This window comes from Buceros rhinoceros, unplaced genomic scaffold, assembly GCF_000710305.1.
Source record: "Buceros rhinoceros silvestris isolate BGI_N320 unplaced genomic scaffold, ASM71030v1 scaffold8115, whole genome shotgun sequence".
Taxonomy (NCBI): Eukaryota; Metazoa; Chordata; class Aves; order Bucerotiformes; family Bucerotidae; genus Buceros; species Buceros rhinoceros.
Genome location: NW_010412225.1, coordinates 3,237 through 16,088, shown reverse-complemented (window position 1 = coordinate 16,088; position 12,852 = coordinate 3,237). Strand labels below are relative to the sequence as shown.

Genomic DNA, 12,852 nt, shown 5'->3' with positions numbered 1-12,852 from the left:
GCGTTGGGGGCTTCTGATTGCCCCCCTCTGGAGGCCAGGCTGCCACCCGTACCGCGCGGGACTGGCGCAGCGGCCGCTGGCTGGCACCGCAGCTGTGGTTTTGGGGGCACGGGCGACAGGAGCCAGTTCTAAAGCAAAGCAGGGGGACATACTCCTCTCTGCCTCGATGGATGGGCTCAGCGAACACGCACCAAAAGACTCAAAGGAGGCTCCTCCCCGTTCCCTGCCGAAAGCTGTGCAGGAAGAGCTGAGGACGGTGTCTAGCCGTCCCCTCTTGAGGAGATATTTCAGCTGCAGCGCTGCAGGGCATGAAAGGCCGGTGCCAACCCGTCCATGCTGCCAGCCTGTAGGGAACCCTCCAGGCTCTGGCGTGGCCAGGCCTCCTTCCCCACAGAGAGGAGAGACCCTGCTCCCCGCTCACGCGACACTTACGCGTCTCCCCTCTTGTATTTCAGGCAGCAAGCGTGCTGAGGGCCAGAGGGACGCTCAGGAGCAGTCCCTGTGACAGCCATGTGGGAAGGGCTGGCAAACCATGAAGTGACAGCTCCGGATGACTCCTTGACCCTGTTGAGCCAGGGACTCTCACCAGCATGAGAAGGCTGTGGGGAGGGTGGCAGGAGCCGGAGGGTGCATCGGTACTGGGGATGCGGCACTGACACCCCCTCTGCGCACAGCAGAGCTGCTGCACGGAAAGGTCAGCACCTGGGACCCTGCTTGTCCCGCACAAGCCACAGCTCCTGCCACAGGAGCCAGAGAATAACCGGAAGAGGTAATACCTGAGTGAGCATCCATGGTATGTGGCAACGGTCTGAGGATACAGAGGGAAGCATGGGCTGCAGGGAAGGGCAACCGCTGGCACATCTGGAATAAGAGGTTGTGCCCCCATCACTGGCCAGACCCAGGACTGCTTTTGGGAAAATATTTTAGACCTTTGCATCCTTGAGCAGTTAAACAACACGGCAGAGAGGAGAAGTTAGACAGCAATTCTGTCAGAGCAAGGGGGAGATGCATGCGGTTAAGCCAACAGGACGTCCCATGGGAAACTGCTCCCAGCCTTGGGGAGCTCCCTCCAGACCACAGACTGTCCAGGCTCCTGGAACAGATTCCCTCCCTGATGCCTCCTGCTCCACCTCTCTGCAAGTAGACACCCACAGGCCTCACTCCCACTACCTCCTTTCCAAAGGTGTCATCGCCGGTGCTGGAGGCTGCAGCTGCCTGCGTGCCTGGCTCGCAGTCCTACCCTGTGTTTGCCCCTCCGGAAATCCAGACTGGAGGCAAAGGGAATCATGCAAAAAGGTGACAAGGTCAAACATAAGCCTTTCGGAGATTCGTGAACTCCCTGCTGAGTCCAGGGAGGAGTCTGCTTTTGAGTCGGATCATGCAGGAATACATGGGGGCTTTCAGAGATGTCCCACTTGAAAAGATGCATGTTAGATGACCATGTACTGGGTGAGTGGAAAGTTGGATCCCAGGGAGTTCTTCCAGTCCATGTCTGCCTGCCTCTGTGAGGAGTTTGGTCCCTACGGAATGCATGGGAAGACGGATACAAAAAATGGGTGATTCACTCCTGCCCCTGGCCCTGCCCTGCTCCTAGATGATGCTGAAGTTTCGTCTTTGCTGAACCCATGTCCCTTTTATAAAGCCTGACAGCAGTTCCCAACTGGGACGAAGTCTATTAGGAGGAGCCCCTCCCAAACGGGGTCCCACTGAACTCACCAGATCCTTGGAGGTGCCAAGCCTTGTCAAGCCGTCCAGGGGCAGCAGGTCAGCAGAGTCCTTGTGCACAAACTGGGTGGCCTGTTTAAGGCGCCTCTTCTGTTGCAGAATAGCTTTGTTCCTCAGCTCCACCTCACACTCCGGTCGCTCCAAGTCAGGAGTACCCTCACTCTGCTTTTCCTCCCGGTCTCCTTGCCCCAGTGGCAGGGGGCAGCTCTTCCTTGTGCTCATAGTGAAGATTCAGACAGAACAGGTTCTCCTTGCTGTGCTGGGGTGTTCCCTGAACTTGTCTCCTGGTGTTTGTCCTCCTGAGGCTGTCTCAGTCTCTGAGCTCCTTTCCCTTCCCCACAGCTCTCCTTCTCTCCTTTTCTCTGCCTTCCTTTCTGCTCTCTTAGTTAGAAGAGATCTCACCCATCTCTGAAGTCTCTCTGTGCCTTTTTCTCCCTCCGTCCTCTCCACTCCCCCAGTGCCCCTCTGCTCCCTACCTCTTCCTCTCCGTCTCTCCCGTCCTGACTGCAGCTCTGCCTCCTCCAGTCGGTGGTACCCTGTCGTAATAGAAAAAGCCCCACGTCAGAAAGCAATTTCCATAAATTACAGCAGAGCCGGCAAGATGCTCCAGCTGGAAAAATCCAGCAGCAGAAGGATGGCCCCGGTGGGGGCTGGCCTTACCTCCCTCTGGCTGTGCGCACGCATGCGTGTGTTTGTGCCTCTGTGTCCATCTGTCTGTCTGCTCTGTCTGTCTGTCTCAGCTGCGGAGCCTTTGATGCATCTCAGGGAATCTGTAAATACGGGCAACAACACGGTTCAGCCTAGGAGATGATGCAGTGCCTCAGTAAACGGGAGAGAGCATCCGCCTCAAAGCTCCTGGCAGGCATGCCCAGTCTCCGTTCTGCAGAGAGTGTCAGGCATTTGCGATAGGCTGCTCTGAAGGATTTTGCTGTATAGCTTGAATGAAATGCTGAAGGCCCTGCTTCCAGCCAGGGCAAATGTGTATGGTCTGACACTGCCCTCATTTTCACCTCCTTTCCATCTACAGTAGGCTGCAGAAGCCTAAAATCCCTAGCCTGTCGCCTTGGCTCCCTGTTTACACGAAGGGGATGCCGACATTGCCGTGTTGTGGGATGCCTGGACCAGGCAGTCATCCCTCCTCTCCGGGGAGAGAAGAGCTGGCAGAGCTCACTTTTTCAACTTCCTGCCTCCCCATTGCCCTGCTTGAAACTGTGAGTTTCAACTTGAACTGTGACTGCTTTATTCACCCTTTTCACTGGTGAACGCACTCCCCCAGTAAGCACCAGTTCTGATGTTGTGTCCAGAGGAGGAAACTGAGTTTTACTCAGCTCTGAAGCTGAGGGCAGCATTACCTTTCCATGAATGTCAGCTGGGGGTGAATCAGCTTTCATATGCAACATGGAAGGAACAGTAAGTAGCAACAGACTGTGAAAGTTACAGCAAAAGGAGCCTTTCTGTTGCTCTTCTTCTTTTTCTCCAGCTTAGTAGTGTGTAACAATCCAAAATTACTGAAACCAGTTATTTCTATGTTCTAGATGATTGTATATAAAAACATAACACTGAGTTGACAATGTTAGGAAGTAAGTCCAGTGGTCCACGTACGGAGGTGAGTCACATCAGCCACTGTGAGACCTCGGTGTGGTCACAGAAAACTACAAAAATTTGGCCTCGGTGCAAAGCAAACCATGGTGTTCACCTTGTACTGCCTGCTAATAATCACAGCGTTAGCGTTTCTCTTAGGATCTTTGGTCCTCAAATGTTAGAAGGGAGGCTGGTCGTTTTTAGAGCCGTTCTAAAATTTGAAGAGGTTAGCGTTTCTGTTCCCAGTAGGCTAACTGCTTTACACAAGGTCTCACAGTTTCCACAGCACCAACTCACAAAACCAGATTGGGCAGGAGTGGGAGTAGAAACACATTCTAACGGCTTTACACTACAAGGCCAAACTCCAGCATCGTAGTGCAGGCAGAGTCCCCTCGAGAGCTCAGCAGAACTGTTTTCAACAATCCTTGTCTCTCTGCAAGCTGATTTAAGAGAAGAGTTTAAATAATGGATATTCCCAGGGATGCTGTGTTCCCATGGTCTTGTTTTCTTACCTCTGGATTGTCCTGATTCCTGATTTACACACATTTTTGACCTCTTGTGGCTTCACTGAGCGTGCTCTGAGTCTTGCTATCAAGTCCTTCAACCGTCTACATAAACCAGTACTGAATCATGCACCTCTACTCTCACCCAGGGACAAGGGGTGTTTCACCCCAGCTGTCTGTGGGGGCCCTCGGCGGGGCAGCCTTGACAAGGCAGCTTTGCTTCTGCTGGCGGCGATGGCACTGCCAATTTTCTTAAAGCCTCAAATCAGATCTTCAAACTATAAAGAAGAAAAGAACATCCTGGGCCCAGATCCCTGCTTTGAAAGCTACGGACAGAACTACACGATTTCTGGTGAGATGGTCTCCCCGCTTGGACGTGCTTGTGGGTAGGAAGAGGAGGAGGAGCTCGCAGTTCCCAGTCCCAGTTTCCCCTTGCAGCTAGCCACCCTTCGTTATTTGTTCCTGCACTGCGCTTTGGCAAAGCCCAGCCAAAACCGGTTTGCCTTGCAGCTGTGCGGGAGCCGTTTCTTGAGTAGTCCTGCTTTACGGTCTGACTAGCTAGTCCTAGCCCCTAACTCACAAAATATTTCTCTCCTAGTGCCTCAAAGGGGAGAATTCTTCAAATCTTATTTAAAGCTTTCTCCCGTCCCTCATTCCTTCTGCTCCAAAAGCAGGTACCTTAATTCTTTACATCCTGTGGTATGTTAGTTCCCAGATCTGGTAAAAAACAAAACACAACAAAAACCCCCGAGCATTTTGATGGATGCAGCGTCAGCTAAGAAATTGTCTTCTCCCTTTGGAGTCACGCTGGGTTCTAGGTCACTGGTTTTTTCTATTCAGCTATTACTTTTTCCATCCTGTTCTTCTTAAATAGAGAACATTTACTAAGTAGGTTAGGTGCTTTCAGGTTTGTTTTTTCTTTTTTCTTTTTCCTTTTTTTTTTCTTTTCAGAATGGTCACGCCTAAAGCCCCCGAGCATTTTGATGGATGCAGCGTCAGTAAGAAATTGTCTTCTCCCTTTGGAGTCACGCTGGGTTCTAGGTCACTGGTTTTTTCTATTCAGCTATTACTTTTTCCATCCTGTTCTTCATAAATAGAGAACATTTACTAAGTAGGTTAGGTGCTTTCAGGTTTGTTTTTTCTTTTTTCTTTTTCCTTTTTTTTTTCTTTTCAGAATGGTCACGCCTAAAGCTTTTCTAATGGAGAGCCAGACCACAGTGCAGCAAATTTAAGTTTATTCCCAGTAACTACGCCTTTCCCGATCATCTTTTGTAGGCCATGGAAGATGGTGTATGACTCACCAACAGCCTGCTTTAGAAAAATAAAACTGATTTAGATAAAAACATCTATACACGATCCCATACCAGTGAGAAATTATTTTCCATCTGTGTTCCAGCTGCATACAATAACCATAACCCGTTGTACCTCCCTATTCTACACCCTTCACACAGAAATTCTTACAGGATATGTTGAAGTGCTATTCAGACGTTGGAAGAACCACTCCACCTCCACAGCAGAGAAAAGCCCTTCCCCTGCTCCCGCTAGCAGCTCGGCCTTCTAGCTCAAGAAGTTACAGACTAGTGAGAGCTCTGAAGCAAAATATTCCAGCTTCTAACCACAAAGCCACAGTTCTGTAACTGTATTTGTGGCTGTTGGTTCCTGGTCTTGACCCCTTCCATGTCTAAGAAATGCTGAAGAATTCAGAACTAGTGCCCGTATTTCTGCAGAAAGGCACTGAAAAACAGCATTTCCCAGTAACCAGTTTGCCCAGCTGGGAGACAGGGGAGGGTCAATATTCCAGCCAGCTATAGCTTTGTTCAAGAAATTAATGAACCGGAGCGGTGAAGGAGGGGGATGGAATCCTTTGCAGAAATAAGTAACTCCCAGAATAAAGGAACAAAGTCAAGATTTCACCTCCCCCTGCCAGGGAGGCATTAGGGGGTATCCCAGCTGTTTTGGGAGCTCCTCTGCTGAAGGCTTTCACAGGTCTGACTTTAAGTTTCAAAAGGTGAGGTTCTTTCACCAGAGGTTGCCCTTGTATCTCACTTTTGGGAAGCTGTACCTAACCTAATAATTCCTCTTTAAAATATTCTTCTGCTACTTTTCCAACTTCTAATACTTGTTCTAATATTTGTTAGAGAATTCTCTTCAGCCTTGAATTTTTCTCTTTCAACAATTTGGAATTCATTATTTTATCCTCTTGTAGAGCCAGGACGGTGCAGCTGAGAGGGCAGATTGCAGATAAAGGGCTTTACCATTTTTTTGGGTTGAGCTGGGCTGGGCTGTTACAGAGCTCAACAATAGCTCCCACGTAACGTGACCAGCCCAGGGCTTGTTTCTACATTACACCAGATTCCAAGGCACTGTCTCAGTCTGACAGAGCACACTTCGAGTGGCTGTAGAAGTGTCCCTGGGTGTAGCAACTGTGTGAAGGCCAGGAGATTCCTTGTGGTGGCCCAGTGCAGGATCACTGTGAGACTGTTTTCTGCTCATCCTCTTGCATTGTCGCAGCCTGCGCAGTTTTTGGATGCACAGATGGTGCAGAGGAGGGATGAGAGGACAAACCTTACTCAGGTAAACTACGCATGCTTCTCTCTCCCCTTCCATCTCTAAAAAAATCCTTTGAGAAAAGAAAGGTTCTCTGTTCTGAATTCTCTCCAGCTTGTGTATTTGGATAATAATGTATCTTCCTATTCTTCAAATCGTAAGTAACATATCTGTGAATATATCTGGCAAGTTTCCTTCAGATAGATGTCATCTCAGATGTACATAACGTTTTAGCTCTGCTGCTGGACAGCAAAGTGTGTCCTGCCAGTAAGGTCAGTCAGAAAGTAAAATAGTTTGCTTAATTAGGTAATTAAGGTAATCAAGCTCTATAGTCATCTGCCCTAGGGGCTAGATTTATGAAAACACTGTGGTGAACTTGGAACAACGCTGTCCAGTATGAATTCCCCCATCTGTATAAAAGCTGCTTGTGATGGTTTGTGTCCGGTCTGTATTTATTTCTCTGCACGAGCTAAGCTGCATACGAAGGGGTCTTTTCTCTTCGATCAGACTCTTTAGCATTGCCCCAGAACAGTTGCTGATCATGCAGCAAGCGATACAAAATTCTCCCTCCCGTTACATGGCTGTAGGAATTACACTAGATGATTTTGGCTTTGTTTTCACGAGAGGAAAGAATATCCACTTTTATCACAGAGTGCTAATGCACATAGCAATCGCAAAAATCTTACTCATGCTAGAGCTTCTCTGTGTTCAGGAAGATGTTTAAAGCAGAGAGTAATTTCTGGTAGGAATATGCTTACCAATAAAAGTATGCAAGAGTCTGAGATGAAGGATAGTTGTGTATTTAAGGCCAATAGCGCAGTACTTGGAAATGTGCAGTCACCGGGACGTCTCCTGTGTGTGTCTCTGGGTAGTTGCTTTCATTTCACTGTCCCTCCACTTCCTATCCGTAGGGAGAACAGTATTTCCATTATCCACTTAGCCTGAGGCTGAGAATACACTCGTCCCCAACACAGACAATTATTTTTTTAAAGTCGCTATATCCTGCCATAAAAATAATGAAATTTTTACACCATTAAGGCTCATTTCACAGGATGTCCTCAAAGCTGAATATTCAAACAGTAAAACCCAGTGCTGTTAGAGTCACTTCCAAAAGCTTGATTTGGTATGCATGTGTGTGGGCTTATTTCTAAAAGCACTTACAAAGACTTGGCAAGGTGCTCTGAGCGGCTGTCTATGGGCTCCTGTCAGAACTCTATTTGTCCGTATAAAACAACAACAATCACAGCAAAGAAATAAGACAACCACCTACACAGTTTTTACCGGTGCCCAGCTACCTGTAGAACCAGAGCAGATCTCATCTTGCTCGAAATGAAGCCCAGATGTAGTCCTCAGGAGGGAAAGCATCTCTCTGTTGGCTGTCCTTGCCTTCAATCTCCTTTCCTTTGGGGACGGGTTTCAGTTCTAGAGTTCTCCAACAAACGCTGCAGGAAACATACCTATGAGCACTTGCTAGGTGTACTGCGATGTTTCTGGTCATCTTTGCTTGTCAGTGGCTGGCTTTGTGTCTTAAAGCAACTGAGATCAGCTGAACTCTTCACCAGCCAGAAGTCTCACTTGCTGAAATTAACTCCAATTACTTGCACGGGGTATATTTGTCAGAACACACAGTCTAAGCCATATATATTGGTGCCTGTAGCTTGTTTCTGGTTGCTGCAATGTGATGGTGTGTGAGATGGAGCAGTTCTGCTCTAGTGAGGCTGCTCAGATGCTCACAGTTGTGGGAGAAGGCAGGCACTCTAAAGGGTGTTGCAGCCCACCTATGTTTCCTTGTTCAGACAGATTTTATTTAGAAATACAGCAATTCAAGCTTCAGTCCTCACTGGCTAAATCTTTAAAGACGTGCTCCTGTCGTGGATGGGTCTTGAGGTGCGACACCACAGCCCTGCTTAGTGAGTCAGCACCTTTTCCACATCGTGTTTTCTCCTCGTTGGTAGGTGCAAGGCACTGGGCTCACACCTTGTAAAATCATCAAAGCTAAGCCCTGAAAACAGGGTTTCACATCTCTCATGTGTTTCTGCGGTACCTGATCATTTTGCCCCAGCCTTAAATATGAGGACTGTGGAATCTGTGGTTATGATAGTCCTTATCCAACCTTCTCCCGTTCTTTATTCTCTCAAATAGCCTCGAGTTATGTCAGGGGAGGTTTAGATTGGATGTTAGGAAAAATTTCTTTACTAAAAGGGTTGTCAAGCATTGGAACAGGCTACCCAGGCGAATGGTGGATTCATCATCCCTGGTGGTATTTAAAAGACGTGGAGATGTGGTGCTGAGGGACACGGTTTAGTGGTGGACTTAGCAGTGCTGGGTTTACAACTGGACTCAATGATCTTAAAGATCTTTTCCAACCTAAATGATTCTGTGACTCTACATTTTCTGGTCCCTGTCTCCATTTGGTTCTTTTTGAGTCACTTTCTCCTCATCAAGGTCTTCCTATTATCCGCTCCCTGAAGCCCAGTAGAAGTTCCTCAGACGCAAGAGAGCTCATGCTCCCATTCTCAGTTGCTGGCAGTTGTGAAGAACAATTTCAGAAGGAAATCTACATACACTCCAGCAAGTCTGTGCTGGAGCACACTCTGTACCGAACAAATCTCTTCTCAGGTTTTAGTTGCCAACTATGTCTCTGCTAAGAATGTGAAATAGATTTTTAGAGAATGTTTATAACAGCCAAAAATTGGAAAAATTTCATTCAGCTCGTAAAAGGGGATACATCAAAGCCAAGAAGGACACCGTGATAAATTCCCTCCACAGCAGGGAAGTCCTAGGCCTTTTCAGCAAAAGGTTTGTTATAAAATGCTGGGGTTTTTAACCTGAGCAAAACATTCTTGTGTTGTCATTTATAGAAGCAGTTGGGCTGTTTGAACTGAATGCCCTGTGTTCGCTGCCGTTCCCCTCCTCAGTGGAACAAGAATAACTCTACCTGAGACTGATATTCAGTATGGATATTTTCTGCTCAAACGATTCATGATTTTGTGATGGAATCATCAGCATACTAGTACTGCAAGCAGCTTTCTGTACGCAATGCACACAAAGTAACAGGAAGACAGAGAGATGTGTTATCACCCCAAGGATTTGATGGATAACGTGATGGTTTAACAATGTAATTTTATTTTAACTTATAAATCCTGGCTTCCTTTGGCTTCTTAGCCTTCAGGCCGAGTTTGTACATCATATCACCCAGCTCTTCCTTGCATTCTTGATGGCTAGGCTTTGGCATGATTTGAATGACAGCTGAGATAATCTCATGATCTCCTGACTCCAGCAATCAAGATTTTAATAAAAACAGCAAACAAATCAAAACTGAGATTCAGCTGTGGGAAACAGCAAAGCGGCTCTTATCATTGTAATGCGCCAGTCCTATGGGTATGCAGAGGCGAGAGCAGAGAGCGGACTGTCAAACGCTGATTAGCTACCAGGTGAAGCTCCTGAGAGCAGATCATTCTGTGGCGTTGATATCATTATTTGCAAATCCTTGGAAAAGCGTGTTGATGCTTAAAGCATCTTCAGTGATCCCACTAGCTGCAAGCAGTGTGTCGGTTCTGCTGCATTCTTGTCCTGGCCTTTCTCCCCCTCCTATAATTGGATGCTAAATACATCAATCGCTGTTAATCGTCCAAAATTTTAAGGCTACATTGTAATTTGAATTCGTGAAGGAACGACAAGGGTCCAAGTGGCCTTTGAGGCAGAAAAAGAGAGTGATTAAGACATGTTGAAAATGACAGAAGAGCCTGAGAGGGAGTGGATGAAGAGAGAGTGTATGTGCACCAAAGTTATGGAGGGGTGGGGGTTTGGAGGCCGGGGATCATCCTGGTCTGCGTGTAAAGACTGGAGATTGTGGAGGGAAATGTAGAGACACCTATTTTCCTGGGAGCCTATTTCCAACAGAAACTCTGCAGGTAGGAAAGCCTTATTCAGAGGCTTGGCAGGACCACTGATGGCCCGACACATGGAGCACGATGAGCTCTCCCAGCATTCAAGTCCTAACCTGTAACATGCCCCCTGTCAAGAGAGGGAGAAGTGAAGGAGAAGTCGGACCCTGCATATGGAGCAAAGATGAAACAGAGTGTGGTTGTGGGGAACATGAGAAAGAGAGAGAACTGAGGGTGTCTGAGTGGAAAGACAGATTACGTACGGGCACTTCCAGCTACCAGAAGTAGCCCTAAGAGGGTGACAGAGTCCTTGACAACCAATATTTTTATTAAAAGGTTTCATGTACTGTTGACTTGACAGGGCCCAAAGCAACTCCTCCTCTAGTCACCTCCCTGTGTGTAACAGCAGCTAAGCAGGCAAAACTTTAACTGCCCCAAACAAAAGCTTTTCGAAAGTGAAGCTTTAAGTGGAAAATGTGTGTTGATAATTCAGGACAGGTTGTACCACAAAAATCGTAAAACTGCTAAGCGGAGTGTTTCAGGGCTTAACGATAAACATGCATTATCCAGAATAGAAATTGCAGCTGGAACTTCATACCATTCCACCATCCAAAATAACTTGGAGCATAGGCAAACCTGTAATCTCAGAATTCAGAATAATTTAAAAAAAAAGGTATTCTAAACACGTTACTCCATGAGAAAAGCATGGAGTTGCAAAGGGATGTTCTGGCCTGTTGTATAATGATATTGTCCAAAAATTTGCCTTTATTAAAATGCGCACAAAAACACATAAAATGTTGAAGAATACAATACACTAAGAAAAGATACCATATTGGTAGTGGAAAAGAAAAATACTCTGTAGAAAGTGTTGGCAATATTAAGGGATTCCTCTGAAGTCCAGTGAAGATGAGGCTTTTTTTGTCCTGTTGGAGAATCGGTTTATTTATTTTTCAAACAGTCCTGGTTCTTACAAGCCGGCCTCTTGTTCATAACCACAGAGGAGAATAACAAAGCTTAGCTACTACCAGTCACGTTACGAAGTAAACAAAGTCCTTATTGGCAGCACCCTATTATCTGCCCATGAGAAGGTGATAGTGCCCAACGGCAGGGAACAGAAGCCATCCGTATCTGACTGCAGTCTAACAATTGTTTGCACCAAGTGTTTTGCTTGACTTTCTTAAATAATGTGATTCAATGTTTCTGGTTTTAAATAGGGTACATCGAAGAAAAGGAAGCGAACGTGGTGGATAAATAATTCTGATAATATATCTTCTACGCAAACAGTTTACTAGTGTGCTTTATATAATGACTTCCCACAGGTTTGGAGGTGTTGAGCAGAATCTGCTTTGCATAATCTTTTGCCTGTGTTAGTAAAATTTGCATCAGGATACTTATCATCTTAATTTTTCCAAGAAAAGCTGTAACTGAAACTCAAGGAGAAATGTATCATTTGAACTCCATCACAATTCAGATTCATGGCCTTTACATTCTAAAACTCTGCTTGCATCAAAGCAAGAAACCAGTCTGAGATGACTAGTGAAGCAGAACGCTTTCTTCTTCATCTCAGGCAGCTAATGCTTTGTTATACTCTGAACGTCTTCTTACCCAGCTGTAGCTCACCTCTGCTGGAAAAAGGATGGGGGGAGCGGGGGGGGATAGGCTGTTTCTGTTCAGGAACAAGCTCACATTTTTCAAGCCGGTCCTTTTGCTTTCTGAATCCTTAATACATTTTAAGGAAGTCAGATATTTTACTAAAAAAGAAATTTCCACCTTTGTTTAGAGCTCAACTGCTCTCTGGTAGAAATGAAGGTCTGACACACTCGCAAAAAGCTCTTGCTGGATTGTAACACAGGGTCTCTTTCTTTCATACGGGGAAGGTTCAAGTCCTTCCTCAACTAGCCAAGTTTCAAAAGCAAAAAAGGTGTCAATCATCTTTACTCGCCTTTTGTCAGGGGGCATCCAGTCCTTTTCAGCTGACAGAATGGAGTAGGGGGAACCCCACTCAGCCAGGGAAGGGGAATTACCTGCCCCTTTGCGCCTGTCACATTTCTTGCTCAGTACAAAGCTGAATTTCCAGAGGAGAAGAGCATCCGCAGCACTTGCTGGCTTCCTGTAGATTTGTGTCCCAGATCCTTTGAAAATCTTAAATTCATGTTTTTCCCACTGTCTTATTGGAACTCAAGGACAGTCTTGGGATGGTCTTGCGCATTATTCAGAGTGCTACACAGGGATGTAAAGAACTATGCCTACCTGCTCTTGAGCTACAACAGGTTCGTGAGGAGACAGGAAGTATAGCCCGGCTCTTACTGGAAGAGGAGGGGCAGAGGAATCCACCTCCTTACAAGATCACGCCTCTACAACATAACGCAGCTGATACCTGCCTTCTGGCCTCATTTCCCTGTCTGTATACATCTCCTCTGTCCCGAGCCTACTTCATTGCTCTGCTCTGCTCTCAAACACAGAACTCTTCAGTTCTTTGCCCAGTTACAACTGCCTATACCACACACACCTCCTGGCTCCTGTGACTTGCCAACCTGACATTGCCCTGGCCCTCCTATCGCAAATGCCTGCAGTAAGATCTTTATTCATAAAAGCCTTAATCATGTTTC

At 46.6% G+C, this 12,852-nt stretch overlaps 1 protein-coding gene across 1 annotated transcript in view; it reads right to left on the bottom strand.

Moving 5' to 3' along the window:
* The window catches only part of NRIP2 (nuclear receptor interacting protein 2), a 16,415-nt gene extending 14,468 nt beyond the window's left edge, over positions 1–1,947 (bottom strand). The window contains exon 1 of the mRNA XM_010136304.1: positions 1,717–1,947. Within this exon, the coding sequence (XP_010134606.1) occupies positions 1,717–1,947 (231 nt within the window). The remainder of the gene's footprint in view (positions 1–1,716) is intronic.
* Positions 1,948–12,852: the final 10,905 nt, after the last annotated feature.